General features: G+C 43.8%; 1 protein-coding gene across 12 annotated transcripts in view; it reads right to left on the reverse strand.

Moving 5' to 3' along the window:
* Positions 1 to 23,782, reverse strand: part of celf2 (cugbp, Elav-like family member 2) — a 157,819-nt gene that overhangs the window by 97,755 nt on the left and 36,282 nt on the right. For 2 of the 12 annotated variants that reach the window (XM_026363444.1, XM_026363443.1), the window contains exon 1: positions 13,413 to 13,664. The exons of 1 other annotated variant lie outside the window; for it this stretch is intronic. In XM_026363444.1, the coding sequence (XP_026219229.1) occupies positions 13,413 to 13,531 (119 nt within the window). In that variant the 5' untranslated portion in view covers positions 13,532 to 13,664. Of the gene's footprint in view, positions 1 to 3,161; positions 3,549 to 13,412; positions 13,665 to 23,782 lie in introns of those variants that run through there. 9 more of the 12 variants (XM_026363441.2, XM_026363440.1, XM_026363451.1 and 6 more) reach the window with 7 other exon arrangements.

A 23,782-nucleotide genomic window follows, 5' to 3' on the forward strand; every position in this document is an offset into this window, starting at 1 on the left:
AACCTTATTTCTTTTCACCAGGGTCCATTTTAAATTATATAAATTTAGTTATTTCATCCCCAGATTGCAAATTTCTCAAAGTTACATTTGCACCAAGGCCTGCTAATTCACACTGTAATGTATCTAATGCTGAATTACTCTTGGGGGGCGTTTACTGAGATTCTTCACAAGCTTTAATGTGTGCAAACACACAGGCAGTCACATACATTTCTCATTAGAAGCCTGTTCTCTGTCACATGACCTTTGGTTGTTGGGTCATTTCAGGCTTAGAAGAGGGTCAGGAAGGGGAAATGGAGGAATGAGTGGGAGGGATAGTAAAGAGAATCACTGGTCATGTATGCATTTTTCCTCTGAAAGAAGCAAAAGGCTGTCTGTGTCGGTGTTGGGTTGTGTACACACTTGGCATGAATGTGTCATTTTCAAGCATTATTGTGAGTCTGTCTCCTGTTTTCCTTTGCACACAGTGTACTTGTTAGACTTAGCAACCTCGTGTGTCTATTCCCTCGGATTTCAGCTACACAGTTTGGTCATTCCTGTGTGGAAATCATTACTAAAAGCTGTATCTCCCACAGCCTTGACGTGTGATAGACCCTGGAGAACCTTGTAGTTTTGTACTAGATGGGGATTCACCACAGAGTTAAAGGAGGTGAGGGGGTCACATATTTCCCAGAGAAGGACCCCAGTCTGGGCTTCCGAGTTGGACTCCGAGTGGAAAGTAAAGGCCAGAGTTCCTGCTCCATTTTTCTGATTCTCTCACTTTCATGTTACCGGCCCTGGTCCGACTGAATAGACAGATATTACACTGTTAGTTCCACTTGGGTCTAATATTATCTCAGGTAATATTTGTCCAACCTGATGTTGTCAGTGACTGTCTTTGGCAACAGAGGAGTCGCTACAGAGGTGGCAAAGCCTGGAAAGGCAAGGCAGCCAATTCCCGTCAGACCCGTAAAGAATCAGGAGGCAGGGGAATTGCACAAATGTGTCATATGGAAGGAAGTTAAAGTGCCGGCCTACTGCAGACTGGCACGAGGAAATAGTGCTGTTAAACACAATGAGAAAGACAACAAAATCAAGAGCACCTCTACCAGGCTAAATAGCCGGTCGTAAGAGGCGTGTTTACATAAATATAAAGTGTCATCTCAATAAGCGATATCTGGTTCAACCTGTCCGCCTCCTTACCGCCCGGGTAAGAGGGCACAGATAGGCCTGTCTAATGCCAGCGACGCACATTATTCATAAATCCTTCACTCCAGGGCAAATATACCCACAACTGGCGATACAAGACACACCAGAGGGAGAAAGAGAAGAGGGGGAGGGCGGCTGGAAGTATGATGGCTTTCTCGTCCACCCTGCCGATTGTACACGGGCCCACACACTGTCAGAGCTGATGACACTGATTAATGAGAAAGCAGTCTCATCACTATAGCATCAGGCTAATAGACTACATGGAGAGTCAATGGAGGGAGACTCTGCAGGGTAAAGTGCACGTCCCAGCCTTATATCGCTGTGGTGGAAGAAAGAATACGAGTAATTCTAGGACTTGGGCAGTTTTAGAACATGAAACACTTGTTGGTATTTTGTTAAATCCTAAAATTAACTCGATGGGTTCTAACTGTTAAACCTTGTGTCCCCTAAAAGAGAAGCGCTTGTCCCACGTTTTATACGTCTCTCTTCTGATATGGTGCTTATGGTTTTTAGAGAACACTGATGGATAGAACTATAGTATCATATTAATCATACAGTGACCCTTCAGATTTATCGCTTCACTCCTCTGTAAGGTCCCAACCTCTGGTTGAACACCACTGACATACATGGTGGTCCATTGTGATGCCGAGGCACTGTCTGCCATATGTAACATCCCTATAACAGTTTTATAGTAATTTAGATTGTACTGTATGGCGGCGTTTGATTATAATACTCTACTCCAGTATTAAATGTGATAATTATGTAGTATTTGATATTCTTATAGTGAACTGCAGACTGTATGCAATACTATGTGCATCTTCTAACTAGCTAATATAAAGAGCTTTTTATAGTCTTCATTTATTTCATTACTGTACTAAATGTGTTTTTTTTTTAACCATAAGTCACCAGAAGTGAATGTAGCATACGAACATACACTAGATACCACACAGAAAAGAAACCCCTCTATAAGAAGGAAGGCATACAGCACAGTATCCATGTTCTCTCCTGGGAAAACAAGAACATGGCCCATCAACAGCCTGGCGCTTTGAGCTGAGGGGACATAAGTGGGACATGCACTGTGGAAGAAAAACGCATGACCATGATGTCGGGATGAAAACCTCCCTTTGTCCCTGCTCCACAGATTCCGGAGTTTAACTGAATTACAGCAAATCCAATTGAAACACACGCGATCCCAGTTAACCGTGCATTCCTGTATGTTTTCACAAAGACTGTGCTGCTTCTCCTCTCTCCTGTAAACGCTCTCCGGCGCATTTAACCTAAACCAAGTGCCCAAAGTGTGGAGATTAATACGCAAAGAGGCGCAAAAACGCCTCCTGGGAGTTGAATGTGTCTCATGTGAGTGAGCTCACTCCCGTCTTCCACCCTGCGCTTTTTCCAACCAACTGAGAGAACACAGAGATCGACTCTGTGCTCTTTATGTGTCTCAGCATGGTGCGCTCCCATAACCGGCTGCTCAGTCCCGAACCCACCGCTTCCAACCCAGCAAGACCCAGAGAAATTATAATGGGCGGCTGCCGCAAATCGAGGCAACTTCCCCTCCTCTGTTCCGCGGAGCGATGCTCTAAACGCTCCAAGAGTCGACTTGACGGGTTACAACAATTTGACGACACGCAGCAGATAATACAGCTTCATAAAGACGAGCTTTATTCGCGGCGGTTGCATTAATTTCCCATAATGGCGTTCATTCATCACTATCCTGTCTGTGGCTGATAACAGCCCCGGGCGCTCCTGCGATCCCCGCACAACGTATCGACGGATCTTCCAAACAACAAGCCCCAACTAACACAACCACACACAGATCCAGTCCCACCGGCTGGAGGTTCGTTCTGACCCCGATTCCAGTCACATATCCGACAGAGGAGCAACGTTTCCACATCGGACAGCTGCTTTTCAGGACAGTGAAATCACACACAAAATGACAAGCGGCAAAGAGAAAGAGGTGCCAAATAACTCACATTCTGTCTCCGGGAACAAGCAGGCGGCTCTCCACCATCATATCGGGCAGAAAATCCAGATTGTAGGATGAAGTCATGTTGCCTGCCTGCCCTGTGTCTGTGCGTACAGTACCGCGTTTGAGTGTGTGTGCGCCTCCGCCGCTGTGCGCCCTGCCTGATAAATAAAGGAGCGTCGCTCTCGCCCAAACTGCGCCTGGCCGAGGAGACGGAGAGGGACAGGTGCAAGAGCCGAGGCCTCCCCAAAGGCAGTGTAGCCAGCCGCACACACTCTGTCCGCATCTAGCAGTTGTCACATTCTCCTCTTCCTCTCCCCCATTCGCTTTTTTTCTGCTGGTTTTCTTCCGCCGGTCCTGTCTGAAAATCCGCTCTGCAACAGCGCAACTGACTGTTGGAGAACCAGGTGCCGAGTCGGGGAGGCGTGGCGCATAACGCTGCAGCTGATCTTTAACTATTAGGTCTCCTCAGCCATAGATGTCTCTAACCACAGCATGCCTTTAACCATGAGGCTTCAGTATGGGCTCAAATCATTTTCATTGAGATGTTTCTCGTTATTAACTTCAAACATAATATTCATAACCATCATCCTTCATTCTAACAGTCTACAGAATAGAATTACTACTGGTATTTTTTTATGTTTTCTTATTGTACAACCATCTTCACCACAAGTATCCAAGGTCTCCAGGCAAGACATTGGATTCTTTTTTAAATATAATTTCACAGTTCCTGATACTTCTGTAATTAAATTATACAAAGCTACAACAAATGCTTGGTTTAAGACAGAAAGATACTTCGCTCCTGCTAAAAGATTTAATAAAAAGTTACTTAAACTCTATAAATCAGACATAGTGAGCAACAATCACCGATTGAGATGATGAGATAATTGTTATAGGTGCCTTCACCTCTCTAGGAATGCAACCAGTAGGCTGCAAGGCCCCTTTCGAAATCCCATCTTAATATTTTATGAACCATTGTTCATACCAAAACACCCAGTTCCACCCCGATGTTTAAATTAAGATATGGTAGTCCACCAGTTGATAGTCATATCCAGTTCTATATTCTGCCAACAGGCTACTGTGTCTACTGGATGTTAATAATCTACAATCAAAATTCAGCTACGTACAGAAAATCACACGTGCTTGATTGGAGCGACTTCCAAAAAGCATTTCTAGTTAGGTGATTTACAATCAAATGAGTTGGCCCATTTTGGAGAGGTGCAATTACGCATGGGGATCGCTTTGTAATAATGAACCAGCCCATAATTTGCTGCAAATTTGCTGACTCTATTTTACGCTGCGTTAATTGTGTGGATCCAGTGTGCCTCCCTGTGGAACCAAAGTGGGCTTGAATGCACCCCTGTGCAGCACGTCTACCAGGTTGCCCCACTTCCTCCCTCCTCCATAGGAGAAAAGAAGGGAGGCACTTCAGTAAAATAATGAGCCTCTCTTAGACTGAGAGAGGCGTCTCTCTGGGGGAAGAATATGCGTATCTGGGTCAGTGGGAAAAAAAAAGTACTCAGCATACGCACATACAGCTGGGTAAGTGTATGGTGTGGGTGGGGCTTGGCCCACAGCTCCGCTCCAGGGTCAGCTTTCATGTTTACTTGCAACGACCCAGGTCGAAGTATGGATGGGAAAGGCTGATCCTACATCAGTGCCTCAGGGTTCGCAGTGTCCCAGGAGTGGGGACGCCGCCGCACGTTTCACCGCACTTGACCCTTAACAGAACGGGGCTTGTACAGGACATTATATAACCGAGTGCTGCGTCGTAATCGGCTGCGTTCCCATTGCAGACTTTCATGTTCAGGCTTGAATTGAGGCTCGTGGCTGTTGTTTCAGATGACGGCTCACAACCTAAATCTAGCACCACACAAGGTAACAACACAAGGAGACATCACATTTATTTGTGCGTTTACTTTTCCCGGGCTTGTTTTCAACAGATCTTGGATACACCATGATGTTGTTTCTCTAATTCTGTTGACGCACATTACACACAATCCTATTTTCCATTTATTCCTATGGAATAGTTTTGGTCTTATTCTCACATATTTTTACAGATTTCTGCTTCCACTATAATACAATAGCAGTGAATGGTGCCAGGTTTGCTGCACCGTGATTGCACTTGGGAAACTATGTGGTGCCCAAAAGCGCTGTTTGTATATTGACTGTCTACTAGAACTAGGTAAAAGTACAGATCAAACCTAATCATTACTAAATATTACTGTGAGAAACTGCACCTCTATGTTCCTCTGGAGCTGCCTGAGGCTTATGAACACCTGTCTCACTATGTACAGGCGTGTCAGCTGCTGCAATGAAAATGCATGGTTTGGAAATGAGCAGACCGGACCACATGTTACTATGTACGTCTGGTAAACAATCATGAAATCAAATCTCCTCATTTGCTTCATAGTCTAAATAAATCCTTCCCTCCTGTTTGCCAAACAAAATGCATCGTCCCATTAATAAAGGATGAACATACTCAATTTGGAATGTAGTCATGTGAAACCGACTGCATGCGGGAAAGGTGACATTGTTTTAATATCAAATTCGTGTTGGAGCTGTTTAATCTTGCATTCAATACAATGCATGCTGTGCCGCTGCATATGTTTACAATACTGTAATGGTTTTTAAATGCAGGGGATTCAAAGAAAGAAAGAAATGCTCATATTATTTCACCTAAAACAACGAAAAGCATCTTTTTTAACTTAAATAGCTTATATGAACTACTGATAATCACAACTGTTGGTTAATGTTCTGTCCACAATCTTAAGCTGATGCTATTTCAGGGCCAACATTTCCTAAAAACCTGCTGTCTAGAGTTCTCTGTATGCCTTCTGTGCATGGCACTGCCAGCTACCGCAAATATGTCATTGTGGCTGACCATGGGAACATCTCAAAGGTCCAAACCTCAATATCTGCTTACAGTATGTGTTGCTCTGTACTAGAATATGTGCTGTATATAAGTACCACTGGTGAAAACGTTACCAAAGTGGTGCTCAACGTTTCATGGTTGTATCCACTTTCAAAGACATCCTGACCTCTTAACAAATGCAATCTTGAGCCTGTATTACACTCAGGGCCAGTGGGCAAACACAGTGAACACTTCATACGTGGTGTTGTACTTTATTGTCTCCCTGTTGTTGCTGTTGTTCTGCTCTTTCGCCACCCTCACCCATCACCTCGTCTATCTCTCCATCTCTTCACCCTGGGGCCCCATGTTCTCCCAGATCCCGCTCATGGCAAGGACTGCCTCTGCCCTCGCTTGCTCTCCTACTTTTGTCTCTCTTGCCTCCTCCCTCTGTCTAGATTTTTTTCTACCTTCTTTCCGCCTTCATCTCTCTCACCTCGGGCTGGGGGGGCTCAGCTGCCCGAACAATACAAATCGATCACTTAGAAAGGAGGAACGGGGAGGGCAGAGGAGGAGACAGGGTGGGGTGAAGAAAATGAAAGAGACAAAGAGACAGAACCAAAAATAGCTGAGTCTTACAAAGCATATTAAAAGAATAACGAATCCTACAGCAGCCACCCTGTTGTGTATCAGTAAACTATCATTCAGGCCTCTCTGTGCTTCCTGTTTGCATCAAACTCCAAGAGGATTGTGGGTAGCTGATGGAGCTGGCTTTCACACGTGAATATTTAATGAAGGGCTCATGAATAATTCAAAAAAGCAAGCAGCTGCGTTTGAGCATAAGTGGACACGTGAGGAGCCCGAAACCAGACAGACCCTGACTGCTGCGTTCATCTCATCTCTCGAACACATTCAGTAAGTGTAGATTCCGCACCGTCTATCGTATGTGCATGCGTGTTTGCAGATGAATCACTTCCTAAATGAAAGGATGATAGAGGCCTCCCGATCTTGTCTAGTCTCTCTACTTCCTTATTCTGTCAAGCGCAGAACCCCAGACTGAAAACCAAACAAACACAGAGATGGAACGGATGGATACTCCCCCACACCTCTTTCGCACACTCTCCATCACTCTCACTGACACTCACGGTTCAATCTTCAAATCTCATTCCCATATTTTCTCCAGCCCTTCTCTCCCCTCCATTTTCACGCTTTCATCTGTCTTGTCTCCCTGTCCTCCGCTACTCACTCACTTCATTTCTACCTCTCTTCTCTCTCTTTGTCAGTTTGTTATTGGCCCTTGCTGGACTCTGGTTAGGACACTGTGTTCCAGTTACCATGAATCCTAGCTCTACCTGTGGGGCTGCCTGTAAATGCTCGCTGACCTGTTTTGCACATGATTGGACAAAGCACACGGACATAAACACTCGGTGGCTTGACTGATGCATGAATGGAACGAACATAAATCAAAGGTGGACATTTGAGGTAACACAATAACTATAAAGAGTAAGTCTGGTGATTTTGGTGCCAGTGCTTTACATAATAATACCCCTCTGACCATAAGACACACATGCACATGCAGATATACACAGACCTGCACACATTCTTCGTTACAGAACTTCCAGATAAAATCTGACACTGTTGAGCAAATTTCTTTCTGACCCTCACGCTAATGTCTGCACCGGTGGTCTCGACATGACTTAAAGTGTGGGTCTCCTTCTACCTCACACACACACACACACACTGATATAAACACACCAATGCACTTGATGTCCTCTGCCCCTGAAGAGGCCTCCCGGCTATACTGTGCTGCTGTCTGCTACTTTTAATGGTCTGTGCTAGACTGGACTGGACAACATCTCAGCCACGTCCAAGTAGAAACATATCGCAGCTGCCAAGGGAAAACCTCGTATCTCCTAACTCTAAAGAAGATGACTGAGTCTCAAATTAACTTTAGTGTTGAGTATATTTTCGCTTCCTTATGGCCATTTAGTCTATTCTGTGCAAAGAACCATACAAGGAGTTTTTTGGTTGCAACTGCACTTGCATAAACCTTTGAGGACATTTGACCTTTCACTTGAGAAGCTTCTTCAGTCCTAGCACAGGCTGGGCAGTCATCAAGGTTTAAACTCTGTGGAGTCATAAAGTTCTTGGCATTTTACAGGTCGTTGAAACCATTTGGGTTGTTGTCCAGTCTCACTGCTTTGGGAGACACATTTTAAACAGGTGATAAACGTTGTCTTAGTCCACCTCGTCTGTTTAGCCACACTTGAAGTCTCACTTTAAGACCCTAATGATAAGCATGGACACTGGTCAGGACGACTCGCAAATGGCTTAAATGAGCTGCAACGACTTGATGACGACACTAGAACCAGAGCCAACTGTTGCGTCGCCTCACATCGGCTTCACTTGGACCATAAAGGGGCACTACAAAATAACTCATATACCAGCAGGAGGCGTTAGACTGTGGTTGTCTTTTAAAAAGAAAAAGCAGAAGAAGACCTGAGTCTGCAGATATAGAAACGTAAAATCAGCACTTGGAAACATGTATTTACTATTTTCACACCAGTCCAGCTGCCTCTGAACAGGCAGCTTTGGGGAAAACCATAACCTCGATGACTGAGAATCTCTACCACCACCATAAAAACCATCTGTCCCCTGAGCACCAGCAGGTCAACATAGTTTCCCCTTGACATTCATTACTAACCTCTTGCTGCCACTTGAGGGTACCTAAAGTAGCAAGAAAAAGTATGTAAAATGTGATCTGATCTTCATCTAGAGTCAAAAGTCTAAAAGTCTAAAGTGATAATGTAAAAAAAATCAGATCTTTCATGTCTTTATTGAGAACAACCATAAAAACCTCATAGCGCCAGTGGAAAAAGTATGTGAACCCTTGGAATTAATGACTGGTTTCTTCCCCTTGTATTAGATTTAAACAAACTCTCCTGAATTGGCAGTATTGCACTCAAGTTGATGACTTAATGCCAACGATTTCACAGTTTTATGTCTTATGTCAGCAAAAAAGTGCTTATGGCTTCAACTAGTAAAAGGCACATTCAGCTCTCTCTGTCAAAATCCATACTTTAAGTAAGACAACTAGACTTAGCACAGTCCCATGCCCCCCGACACGCCATTCTCCAGGCTACTTTGGTAGATTTTTAAATATTTGAAAGGTGGAGACATTGCTGAACTAGCACTGTTTTATTAGAAATGGTTAGAAATTGCATTTGGTTTGAGAAATAGGAGAACAAAAATCCTTAATGGAGCATGTAATCCTTTGGTTTATCTGAGAACTGAAAACGCTCTATATTTGGATATACAGGGTTTTACCTCGACAGGGTTTAACAGAAAATCCAGGCCTACAGCGGTGTACGGCATTAAGTGCAGTTCTACTGAATCACACACAAAAAAAACCTAAAGCTGTTCTAAGTTGTGCAGTGATTTTTCCTCTCAATGCAAATGGAGGGGGGATATTCTCTGGCCACTCAAAACACTGTCCGCTCCACCTGCAGTGCATCGGAGCGCGCTCCAACTGTAATTGGCCATCGCATCGGTGACAGAGAAAGGCCCTCCATTCATCACCCCTCCCCCCCTCATTTCTTCTCCATTCGTCTCCCTCTGCCCCTTAGTCGCCAACTCTGACCAATCTCTCCCTCACTTTCCAATTTCTCCCCATGCCTTCGTCCCGCCCTCCCCACCCTCCTCTACCTCTGTCCTCCTTCCCCTCCCTCCCTCTCTGCTCCTTTTCCTCATTAAAGTGGGACCCAGGCAGTAGCGGTCACTGCCTCTCATTTATTTTCATTTGAAACTGGTGCAGCTCCACTGATCCTCTGGGGCTGCAGGAGAGAGAGCAGGATGGTGTCATTCTGATAACAACCGACACACAAAAACACACCCCCACACACACAGATGTACTGTACGTGCACTCTCTCACACACACACACACACTCCTAAGAAGGATGAATACAACACATCATGCACACATGCAACACACACACACACACAATGGGAGGAAACCACTTGCAAATACACTTAAGCTCATTCAAACACACACTCACACACAGGGAGGTGTATATGCATCTGCCCGCAAACAGATGCACTTTCACACCCATTTCAATTCATTTCACGCACATATTCACACATTTCATGTACCTGCAAGCTCCCATGCTCTGTTCACTCCCTCCCTTGTCCCAATGTGCACCCCCTCCCTTCAAAACTCCTCCCCTGTCTCCCCCCGTTGATTGTGTGATTGTGTGAAGGTGATGATAGCAGGGTGTGAATCAGGGGGTGATAAGCCTGTGCCCATTGTCACCTGTATGATTGCGAGTATCGATCTGTGGCAGGGCATGTGGTGCACGTGTGGGACTATTTGCCGGCGCCCCCTGCACGCCCCCACTTCCTGTACGTGTGTGTCCATGCATTGTATTAGAGTCGTGTCGAGAGCGGGCCTGCCTGACACTCTTTGATTGAAAAGGTGCTCGGCAGATTAAATCGTTGTAGCGGAGACGAGGTGTGCTCCCTTCACCAGGGCTGCGATGGCTGGTTTAGCAGATTCAAGAAGGCTGGGAGGCGGACAGGAGGAGGAGGGGAGAGAGAGGCCATTTTATTGCCCGTTGCCCTGATCCATCTAGGCAGATGGGAGGGGAGAGTGACACTAAATCAACAGTAATATCTATAATAGAAGACTAATATCCTTCACACCATTAGATAGGCACATTGTGTGGAGTGAGTGGGATGGGATGCTTGGTTTAACATCCCAGAGGATGGAAAAGAATAAGTGTGGAGCAAAAGAAGACTCAGGGAAACTCAGGGCACAGTCTGTAAGGAGCCAGAGAGTAACGTATTCAAGTGGACGCTGGATTTAAAGTGAAACAATGACTAACTTTGAAAGAGTGCTCCAACTAGAGTCCTCTCATAAAGTTAGGGGAGTCGTGAGAGACAGATTAAAAATGAACGGGCCAAATCAATGTTGTAGTGGCTGAAATATCCTCACTTTTGGTCCCTGGTATGAATCTATCAGGAAAACTTGGACCTACAGGATCATGTGTTTTTGCTAGTATACATTCTGAACCCAGAATGAACTGTATAAAGTCATTCCATTCAATATTTTGTGATACATCCTTTTAAAACAGTGACTGAGGGACAACAGCAGAACCTGGAGTGCTGCCATCTTTTTATTTCACAGGACTCTTTGCTTTAGTACATGAAACACCTGGATTCTAGTCTAGTCTCTAAGTAAAAGAGTGCAGTTTGGCTCTTTAAAACTAAAAAGTGTTCAAAATCCTTCCAGCACAAGTATAGATGTATCAGATTAAAGTGAAAACTGAATTTTTCTTCATAGTAATTGTTCTATTTCATATCCAAACAATGAGAAATTCCTTAACCTTTATAGGTGCACTCTGCTTTGGTCATGTTGGACTTACTTGCACTAAAGGCATCTGTCCTCTGATGTACACCACCACCCCAGCACCACCTAGATTCACTCTACCATCCTGAACGCTGGCTAAACCTCCAGAAAATTTCCCCCGTGTTTATCACTTGGAGCAACCTCCTGATGCAGAAACATTTCAAAGTCATATTTTTCATCGGGAAATTGCAAGTGAAGTGTATGCCTCAAAACCAGTTTCATTTGTCACCCAATGAAGCATTCATAGATTCAGTCAGTAAATTATGGTGCAATAAATTACTACCTGCAAACATCAATGAAATATGTTGACTCGTAGCAAAACAAGTCAACCTCAGCATGACTGTTTTTCATGATCAGGTGCGCAGCAGACGCTAGTCTCAATCTTTTATACAGAAGGGAAGTTCAGACAAATTGTGACTGCTGGGGTACAGCCATAAAATGTATCAGTAATGGGAACTTTGAAATAAAAATGTGTAATTTTCAGGAAGATGGAATACAGGGGGGATGGAGAGGAAAAGGTTGACAGAGAACAGTTGGGTATCTCCATTGTCTGTCTGTCTCATTTCAGAGCCTCTTTCCTTCCCCTCCCCACTACTGTCACTGCTCTTCATCACCCCCATTTTCTGCTTCTGCTTCTGGTATCTGTCCTGCTTTCTCTTCAGTTTCTGCATACAGAACAAAACCACAGCATTCTCACATCATATCGCCTTCTGCTCATCCATCATCCCTCTGTTTGCGTTCGTATAAATAAAATTTAATAAATAACAAAGACACAAATTCGGGCTCTGTTAGTGAGCATGGAAAATGTCAAATCCTGCTGCGGTCCAGTGGAAGCATCTGGTCTTTCTACATCTACTATCTTCCCTCTTAACTAGACAATGGCCAAAAAATTAAACCCCATTAGCACACAAATTTATTTTTTGTGTCAGACTCACCTAATAAGCAAAAACTAAAGTTCACAACCTTGATTATGACTTAACCATAATCATATTTCTATTTTGTACTATATATTGCTATATTCTAGCCCATAGAATTACCCAACATCCCTGCGAACCAGCAGAGCTCCTCCGCCTTCTAACCAACGAGAAAAACACAAATATATAGTCTCAAGTGAATTAACCACTTACAGTTTTGTCAGGAACTAGTGTGCTTGTTAATGTGTAGTTTTTCTTGAATTTTAAAACTAACATATCTAAAATTTATTTGTAAAAGCAAAAAAAAAAAAAAAAAAAATCCGCTCTGACTCCATGAGATTCTACACCTCTTGATGCCAAGGAAAAAAAATAAGAATACAAATGATCCATATTCATGCATATGTGGGTGGAATAATAGAAAAATGTAAATTAGCTAAAGGGGCACACACAACAACTGTGCGATAAATGCTGTATATAAATAAAAATAACTAAAATGCATTTGTGATGTCAAAGGTGAATGACACTAAACTCCCAGATATTTAATTTAAAAGCCGGGGAAAAAAAGCTGCTAACAGCTTCACGTCAGTCGAATTCTGCCTCCTAATAGTTCAGCTTTAACTGCATGTTCCAAGAAGCAATCCTGCTAACACAGCAGGAGGAGGTTTGAATAGAAAGGGAGACAGAGAGACAGTGAGCAAGAAAGAGAAGTACAAGCGTCGGGTGTTATGCTTGACTGGGCAAACAGTTGCAGGGAAGCAGGGAGAAATCTCCTGCTATTGAACAACAACACTGTGACAATGTGTCCAGTGTGCTCGATGTGTTTCTGCAGAACCTGTTAGGAGCAAAGGAACAATCATCCCATAAGTTAAATCCTCTCAAATGAAGGAATAAACCTGCAACTCTAGTTTGCAAACGCACACACACACACAACGATATTGATAAACCTTATGTGCTCATATAAAAGCAGCCATGCAACAATCAAACCGCAGCTAGAATTAAACCAATCCCTGAGAAAGATGCATGGAAGCAGCAACTGGGTCAGAAACAGGGTGCTCGCGTGTGCGGGCACAGATGTGTACGTGTGTGTACCTCAGCAGCAGCTCGTCGCTTCTCATGGATCCTGCGCTGACAGCTGCGGGAGGGGGGCAGCACACGGCATCGACACACACTCTCCCCACAAAGCCCAGCTCGGACGAGTGCTCCAACATTACCAACAAATGGACCTAAGCAGGCTACAGGCTGTGCTCTCTTTCTCTCCCTTCCTCTTCTTCGCTTGTCCTCCTCTTCTCTCTTCCTTTATTTCGCTGGTTGTTTTTTAACAGCTGCCTCTTTTTGCTTCTCTGTCTGTCGCCTTGTTCCTCTCAGCCTCTGCCGTTGTTCCCTTTTCTCTCATACAGAAACAAACCCTCCTTCTCCATCTCCCCTTCCCCACACCCCCTTCACTCTCTCTCCGGTAGAGCAGCAGAGCAGCGGAGACCCCGCTGGCTTGCCTAGCTGAAGTAATCCCCTGTGACAGCTCAGCTCATGTTGTTATGTTGTGGGCCTATTTGGGTCTAATACTGCAGCTCTGGAACAGCCTAGCCCCGTCTAGCTCTGGGCTGCCTGCATGGCCGCTGGGCCTGGACCAGTCCTGCACAGCACCAAGCCAACAATGCCCACTATTCACATCATCTGTTGTTGTGTATGTTTTTGACACAGCTCAACCCGGCCCAGATTTTAGATGTACAGTGGGAACATAAACCAGCCTTAACTCCGATTTGCCATCTTTTCAGACAGTTTTATGAAGTAAATAAATTGTGTACACTGTAGTAAAGGTGCACTGAGTGGCAATAACCCTGAAAATACTTTTTATTATATTAATAAAGTATATCACAAAGACATGCAACATCTAGAATCCCTAGCATTTCCATTTCCAGGCTCCTGACTGGACTTTTGTTCATTTTCACAGCCATTCAGGGCTGTTTGAGAAGCACCACCTACAGGTGATTGTGTGAGCGATACCTTTTAAAGCTACATCACAGATCTCCAGCCATGATGCTGTAACTTTAACAAGACTTCTTAGATGTCAGATTCTATCTGAACTTCAGCCTCCTGCAGGTACATACTGCATGTTTTGGCTGGGACAGACTAGTCTCCAGACAGACGCCCTTGGTCCAGCAGATCCTGCACGGGAAGAAGCAGTCCAGACAGGAATGTCTCAGTGAGTAGCCTTCCCGAAGGAGGCGCTGCCAGATCTGGCTCCATATACCTGGCACATCACAGCATCTCCTCCCCATAGGAGGCAGAGGCTGAAGACACAGGAAGGGAGCTGCTGATTAAAAATTCATCTCTCTGTTTATTATGATTTATGCATGTTTCACAGAGCCAGGAACAAAAAAGAGAGAAGAGGAGAACAGCTTCATTAGTGCATATTGTGTGTATGTGTGTGGGTACTATGCCTATGTCTGTTTGTGTACTCTATGTGTGTGTGTGTTGCTGGCTGGCAGGTGGGGGATAGTTAAAATTATGGATTGTACGTGAGCTTCATTAGAATGTTTGGCATACAGGGCAAAATCGTCTGTCTTCACAAAACACCTGCATTTCACTGAAAAACAACAACAATTGAAATCCTAAATTATCCGGCGTGCACGGGCCATCGCTATTAAAATGCAGCAGACACTTTTGCTAAGTTCTAACTTAATTACCCATTTCCGCCTCTGTTGTTTACCATTCAAATCAGATCAGCCTCTCACTGCATTTTATCTCGGCCAAACTGATGGCAGGCTCGCAGCGGCGGCAAATATTGACACAGGGCAAAAAATAAAGTTGTGAATAAGAGCACGAAACGGGCGACAGAACTGAGAAGCACGCTAATGTAAGGTTCCTGTGCATTTGCTCGAATCAAACAGATGCTGCAGCCACTGATCATATGTTGCTTCCTGGTAATTACAGAATGATCTGAATGCAAAGAGCAGAAAAAAGCACGGAGCTGGTCAATGGAGCGATATATTAAGATTACCGTATACAATTAAGTTCTACAAATGTTGTAGTTCCTGAGAGCTGTCAGTGATGACTAATAACTTGTCATTTACACTGACAATATTTTTTTTTGTTAACATTCAGTGATTAAAGCTGCACTAAATGATGTTTTTGCATAAAAAACAATGTTTCACCACCCACAGGAGGTGACAAAGATGTTGAGAAGAAAAACAATGTGCTTCCCAGCCATCGCTTTTCTATCTCCTTCACACGCTCATCAATGTTAAGGGGAACACGCATGTATTTAAATAGCTGTCCTGCTGTGTTAGGTAGCAACAATTAGCATTGACACCATGTCATCTAATGCCACTGTGCTATGTCTTGTGAGTAATTCCAAGGTGTGACACTCCAGAAAAGCATCAGTTATGTCACTGTCACACGGTCGATACCATCAAATGTAATTTTTTTTCTGTTTAGCTTGTTCAGTTTGACATATGACGTGATGCTAAGAGACACGCCCTGCATGTTTGCCCTTTAAACTCCTTGGCGCTCTCTTCACCCTGGGTAATCTTTGGAATCACATGTCAGCTAGCTTAGTAAACATGAGCATTTTGTATGCAGCTTCCTGACACGAGTATCTGCGCTAATAGAAAACTGCTGACGTGTGAACTCACCTGCACGGACAATCGCTCCTGTGCCCCTGGGATTAATTTTTCTTTTATCTTGTCAGGCTGTGGTGCACAATTTGATAAAAGGGTGACTTGTTTTTTCTTAAATGTAAAGGAGGGGTAGAGCCTTTCCACATTTCCATACCATCACCTTTATAATTAGTACTTCTACCTATGTACTTGATGCTCTAAACCCTCTGCACATTATTCAGTGCTGAAGAGCTGCTGTTGGAGAAGAGATGACGTGTTGTCAGAGTCAGGAAAAGACAGAAGCACAGGGTTGCAGGAAGAGAAAATTGGTCCCATTCTCAAAGCAATGTGCCACATTTACCTATTTTAACTCCTCGTTTTTATATTTTATTCATTCGAAAGCCGCTCGCCTCCCCGCTGAGCAGTAACATCACGCCCTCTGAAGACGAGCATCTTGTTTTTGTCATTCACAGGGGACGCAGACAGTCTGGTGCAGACATTGCAGTAACTGTAGATCACGGCTCAAACCGAGCAGTCTCTGTCTCTTTTAACTTGTGTTTACAATTTAATGACCTATTTGTGTTTGTTGTTTCCAGCGAGTGCCTGCTTTGCTTTCTCTCTCTGTCTCTCCCCACCTCTCTCTCTCTCTCTCTCTGTGGCTCTTGCTCTCTAACATGCTCTGACAGCGAAAGGTCAATGCCCATTGGCTACGTGGGGGGCACTGAGTGATGTAAGGGCTGTTGTCATGGTAACGTGCAGGGCTCCATGAGGACGCAGGATGCTTTTTGTGCCAAACACCAAGTCTAGGACCCGAGCGGGATCAAAAAACTTGAGAGTTTGACTCTGCAGGCGGAAGCATGCCGGACTGAGGCCGGAATAAACGGCTGATTGTCGCTTTAACTGAGGGCGGCTGACTCGTCTGGTGACTGCGAGGGGTGGAACTCAGCCAGTCATGCCAGTGAAGCAGATCTGCATGTAAGAGACAGTGAGGCCTAAAGACAGTCAGTTGTGAGAAGCTGTGTTATGTCTATGAGCCTGCATTCTGCTGAGCTTGGCTTCACATTAATAAAAGAGGGATTACGAAAGTCTGTAGGCCCCTCTCCAGCCGAGGGTTCACCCCTCCACCAATTCGCCTCCTTCCTGCCATCCTTTGCTCCCTTTTCTTGCTCTCCTCTGCATCTGCATGCTGCTCACGTTCATCCCATTCAAAAAAGAAAAACAAAAAAAAAACAAACACTCTCATCTGCCTTCCCTCCTGTCTGTCTCCGTTCCATTTCTCTCCACTCTGCCTCTAAGTACAGGAGAGGGAAAAAAGGCACCAAAACACAGATAAATTATTTAGATTTTTTCCCCAAACAGAGAAGGAAAAATGCTTGACTCTGCAGTTTGAAAGAAAAAGGAAAAGAAGGGAAGGGAGGGGGGGTGAGGAATAAAAATTGCATTAGATACAAGATTCCACAATCAGCCCGCGATATAAAGAATTAATCTTATCTTTCACCGGCACACACGTCCAAGTAGGAGAGTGCCTCCAAAGACTTGGAGATGACAACGGGACGAATTCGCCTTCCCATTACGCCGTCATTCATCCATTGTGGCAGCCGACACCTCGCGATAAGCAAGCGTATTGTTGCCATTGACAATGTTATTATGGGACAGTAAACAAGAGATGCAGCAGAGGGTCGGGATGAACAGGGCGGGGCCAGAAGGTCACCAAGACAATCTGAAATGAAAGGCTGCAAGACCCAGAGGGAGAGATAAGACTCCTCTTCTTCTTCTTTTTCTTCTTCTCCATCTATTTCTTTTTTCTCTCTCTGTCCAAAGCCAAGGACGGGCATATGGTTGGAACAAAGCTGCGGCACTGCCGCGTAATCAACTCCTCTGTACTCCAACAGCAGCAACAATCGTCCCTGGAGGTCATCCATGGGAAGAGGCTTAGGAGGAAGAACGGCTCCGGGATCATGGGCTATAAAGATGAGAAAATAGGATGACGTTCACCCAGCATCTCTACCAAGCATTATGAATATATACAAACGTGTTAACTGCAGTCAGATTTTGGGTCATGCTGGTGTTTGAGTAGAAAAAGAAGTTGTAATTGTTTTTTTTTTTTTTTACAACTGGGTCTTTTTTGCATTTATGGCCTCAGTTTGTAACTTCATATGCAACAGTGCTGACAAAGCCATTTAGAAAAAGTGAGCCCTTACTAATCAGTGATTAGTTCCAACCACTACAATTTAGCCATTACAGTGCATGTTTTTGTTGCACAGCAAAAAGCAAAAGGGTCTTTAGTCTTTATAAGCAAACTACAAGGCTTTAAGGTATTTAAACATTTTGCTTTAAAGTTTCTAAAGCTGTGGTTATGTGTAGGAACGACAACTACATGTGTCCACCTTGTAGTTCTTGTAGTTCTTCACCGGGACTAAACTCACGTCTTTAAGTCTCCAGAAAAGCAATGAGAGTAAGTAAATTGTGTTGTTCCTTTTTTTCACTGCAGTCAATAACAACTACTCCGTCTCATTTCCTGCTTCTAACGTCTTCAGTGCAGCCTTCCATCTGAATACACATTGCTCTCTGATGTAATGAGATTCCTTACGATTTTCAGTGCAGTGAACTTTGATATTTGCTAGTGCAAACACCTTTATATAAGACTCTGGAGTTCCCAGTAAATGTATTTCTGTATATTCTGAAATATGTGTGTTGAACAACTGCTAATCTTTTTGTCTGAGTTCAAAATCAGTGTTTCAAATAAAACTCCTCAACACCGCAGAGGAAAAAGAATTAGAACTATTTAGAACTATTAGCACTACCACTTGTGAATAATACAAACTGGATCCATAATCAGAGCTGACAGGTGTATATAAAAGCCTCAACCTGACACATTCACTCATTCAAACTCACTCACAGCAGGTTGGTTGAGCATTGCAGTGGCAGGAATAGTCCTGTTCCATTTGCAGACATTAGCACAGGGAGATTAATTTGTCCCCTTCCATTAGGTGGGAAAGCAGCCGTCATAGCTGCTCAATTATCCCTTAACAAAAAGAAAAATACACAAACAAACAAGAGCCATCCAAATAATAAGCACTGTGTAAGTGTATGTATAGTCATTTGGATGCACACGCAAACAGGTATTCGCATATAGAAGCTGGGATGAGTGTTTGGGGTCAGCTGTGACTGTGCTTTCCACAGCAGCTTATGGCTCATTAATGGCAAAATCTGCATTTTCTATGTCTAATATTGAGCTATTCAGCCCCGAGATGATGCGACAGAAGAGGGATAGAAAGAGAGAAAGGGGGATGAAGGGAAAAAGAGAGATCGAGGTTGTTGTTGTGTTTAGACTTGCTGTCTTCCTGCCGCTTTCTCCTCCTTTGTGAAGATTTCGACCTCATTAGAATTATAATGAACATCAGCGAGGCTTGCTGAAATATTTTTGGCTCCTTGAAAATAAATGAATACACAAGCAAATCAATTCAAATCTTCCCATTATGCCTGTTTTCTGGGTCGTATAAAACATGCATAATGGGCCACACCATAGGCACACAGTAATGTATGTAGCAGGCAGCTATAATAATAAGCTAAAATTAGAGGATCATTTGTCATCATTCCCAACGTCGTTACAGTTTGTAAAATCTATTTTATATTCACAATGACACTGATGGGCTCGAGACAGAATATTGACAAACCGACAGCTTTATGGTGATAACGTTAAAACTACAGCGTCATGTGCAATGTTGATATGTTGCGAGGATGTGTGTGTGTGTGTGTGTGTGTGTGTGTGTGTGTGTGTGTGTGAGCGCGCTTGTGTGTTTAGCTGTTGTGCTTCGCCGGTGTGATGATGTCGCTGTGTAGTGAGACTTGCTAATTGGCTCACCTGTCTCTCAGCCATCTGGAGCCTCTCAAAAAGAGAGAGAGAGGAAAAAAAAAGTCACACTGAGTTCCCCCAGCATCACACACACACACACACACACACACACACACACACACACACACACACACACACACACACACACACAGGAGTGCATATGAGCCTGAGCAGGAAAATAAAAAAAGGACAAGCAAATGTAAGTGAAACGGAGAAGCGAGAGCAAATCTGACGTTATTTTCCATTTTTATGCTCGTTATTGAGAGGTTTGTATTTGCAGAAGTGATTTAATGAACATAAACAACCAGTGTGGTTCTTTACTCCGAGTGGTACAAACGCCTCAAAATTAATGTGATAATGATTAATTACAGGAACAACGAGGTTTCTGCTGGGGGAGAAGTTGCTTGTAAGAGCAAGCAAGCAAGAAATCTGCACAGATTTTGTGATGAATGTACAACAATAGCAAATTATAGAATAAATAGATATGTTGTTGTTATTTTAGGGATGCACTGGAATGTGAAGAGGACACACCCATTTCAGCTTTCTGCCACCTCAGAGAGCATCAGCTGGAAGAAAAAATACTCCACTATCCCAGAAAACCCTGGGGCATGCTGCTGTGAGTGTGTGTAGCAGGGTGTAGTGTGTGTGTGTGTGTGTGTGTGGTGTTTGTGTAGCTCTTTATGCATACCAACAACGTTTCAGTAGGATGGACAAACTGTAGCACAGTGTCTGCATCTGTATGTGTGCGATTGTTCATAACCATCTGTTCATAATCAGTATTACTATAAGTTACTACAAAACAAATTAAAATGCAAATGTATGTAATATATGTGTGTATATATGTATAATGTATAGACACATATACAGACACATATACAGACACATGTCCATGTACATTCAACATATGAACATAAATTGCTCAATAAAAATGTAAACACTGTGATTGTTGTGAACAATTACCAAGAATATATTTTATATAACATGATCATAAAAATTTTAATAATGAAATAATAATAATGTATAACAAAATAAAATGGACAAGTATTAAGTAAATGTATAAATGTATAAAGACTGACTAATTTATTAATTAGGCTTTGTATATACAGAACACTATAATATTGACTGAATTTAAAAATTACAAGCTCTCAGAGACCTGTGTGTGTGTGTGTGTGTGTGTGTGTGTGTGTGTGTGTGTAATAGTTTTTATTCTCTCAGTACCCAATGTGTTCCAGGTCAATAGTCTGAATCACACACTTAGAAGTAAGCCCCTCCCGGCCCACTGTATGTTCACCTGCCATCAAGTGACTCTGTGTGTGTGTGTGTGTGTGTGTGTGTGTGTGTGTGTGTGTGTGTGTGTCTTTTCCACAAATTGAATCTGTGCCATTCAGTGAGAAAGAAAGCGTTCCAGAGAGACACAGGACAGAGTGTGAAGTAGTGAAAGGAGAAAAGATACCCAACCGTCCGACACTCTCTCCCTCCCGCCTCCTCCCGACTCTGTCCCTCCCCGTAATTAGCAGTTCTTCATAATTCATGTGTTTGGATGAAAAATGGATGTGTGAGTCGGTGAGTTTGACACCAGCACAGCCTCCCACAATTAAAAACCCAATGAGAACCATAATCCCAGTTTTCCGGCTGCGACAGTTGAACTGCACAGAAAGACGTGTGAACAAGTGAACAGGTGGAAAAAACGGGGGCAGGAGCAGAAACGAAGCTACTTTCTGAAAGGTCCCAGTGTCCTCACTTACCTCTAGTTGTAAATAGCCATGCAGAGAGAAATCCAACAGATCAGTGACATGAAGAAATTATTTTGTCACATGTTCTGAAATTTTAGTCGCTTCGTGGTTATGACAGCAAAAAGATCAATCTGTAAGGCTAGAGACCACTAGAGCTATTTGGGTGAATTGACCCTTTAAGCAACCTCAAACAAGGGACCAACACCTTCAGATGCTGAACTGGAGCCAGTGTTCACGGAGAAATAGAGGAGAAGGTGTTTTGTCATTGTGTATTTGTACAAAAGTCCGGGTCATACTCGGCCAAATGGCCAAACTGAACCAAGTCTCCCTTGCTGTCAAATGACGTCACATGTTTGCCAATTACACTGACTGGCAGTGTTTTCAGAAAGCGTGTCTTCCAAACTGCAGCTCTCGTTGGACATTTTTTCACTGGGGGATAAATTAGAGCTCAGGAAGAAGCCTTTAACACTGATAACTGTCACTGCCGAAGAGAGAAAATACTCCATCCAGTGTCTTCTGACTGCAGTGAGTCAGTTCCCGTCTCATAAATATTCAGATGCGAGACTAGTAGGGGAGGTGGGGCCAGAAGCGGCACAGCGAGCAGTCGTCATAGCGAGGGACCGCTGTTGTCATGTGGCAACCGGGGAAGCAATAACGGACGCAGCGTACCGGGACGCCACATTGTGTGAATCCCTGTAATTACAGTCTCTGCTGTCTATGTGTGTCTGGCTCAGTAAACAGGAAGTGTATGTGCATTTGTGCATCTCACACACACCTGCAGCCCTCGTGCCAAAGAGGAACTTGAGGCCTTTAGAGAGCTGTTGTATCTGTTCCACTCATGAGCCGATGCTATTCATACACTAATCAACGCTTGTTTACGCCGATTTGTGTGTTGTTCTGCGTGAGGGCGGTCCGTGCATGTGCATGTATGGCGTCCTCCCTTCCTCGGGAGGTCACGTCAGAGCCAATAGCAGGTTTACAGCTCATAATGACCGATGCTGAAAGGCATCTGTGGAGCCACGCTCGCTAATTATCAGCTGTGTGCCTTCAAAGAACATTATCAGCACAAAGACCCGCAATTATACACACACTTGCACACACACACTCATGCACACAACCTCTTCACACCCCTTATCACCCCTGTTTCCGACATCAACTTTTCCTCCTCCCAAACTGTCCTCTTTCCTCTTGATTGCTATTGTCCTCTCCTTTTAAAACTCCACTCCATCTTTCCCTCCTCTTTTTCTTTCTTTCTTACGACTCCCATGAGCATCTTTTCCTTCACCTCCTTCCAGCCTGTTTTCATTGCTCACGTCCCATTATCCATCCCCAATCGCCCAATTCCTACCCCATCTTCTCTTTTAGCTCCCTTGTTTCCACTTTTTCAATCTCTTTCTCCACATCCACATTCCCTCCTCCTCCTCCTCCTCCTCCCAGCTCCTCTTCCTCCTCTTCCTCCTTCTGGCCCAAAACAGAAGCTTAAATAACGAGCCGGGTGTCAGTCAAACCACCAGAGAGCTTCATTAGAGGAGGAGAGCGCACAGGATCAAATTATACGCCCAGTTCTCTTTTGTGTGATTGTGTGTGTGTTTGCAGGGGATTGTGGGGGGTCGTCGGTGGTGGTGGTGGTGGTGGTGGTGGTGGTTAAACGCTGAGAGGAAGTAAACACACGATCCGGAATGACACAGCTGTGTGGCAGATTAGCGTGTAACACACATCGTTTGTGTGCGGCTGAGCTCATGCAACAGTCATAGCCTCGACTATTTTCTCCAATCAGACAGAAAAACAAAAGCAAACTATTTTGCCTAATTATTCACAGCCACAGTCGTCGTCTCGTTTTTCCCCCCATGTTTTGCTTCTTGCTGGCTTCTTGTTCTTGATCTTTGCTGATTTACCTGCTGCCTTTGCCAACGAATACAACCAGGTTTAGAGTGGAACGATATAGAGAAATGAGCAGAACTGATCATCATAGCACAACATTATCCCCCTTTTCCTGCATCACTAAAGTACCAAGTAGTTATGTACAGGCTGAATCAATAACAACAACAAGAAAGAAAAAGTTAAAGTTAAATCCATTCAGCTGCTAAGTTACTTAAAGAACTACAGGACACAGCCCATTAAAATAGCATATTCTTTACATTACCGGTCAGTATTTTCCAAATATACAGAAAGTTTTTAAATGGATTTCTTACTTCCCAGGGAGCCATTAGATTCACTTCATTTCACTCCAGAATGAAACTCAACTCACAGAGACCTAAACATGCTCAATGGAGG

The sequence above is a fragment of the Anabas testudineus genome, chromosome 23 (genome assembly GCF_900324465.2).
Source record: "Anabas testudineus chromosome 23, fAnaTes1.2, whole genome shotgun sequence".
In the NCBI taxonomy this organism is placed as follows: domain Eukaryota; kingdom Metazoa; phylum Chordata; class Actinopteri; order Anabantiformes; family Anabantidae; genus Anabas; species Anabas testudineus.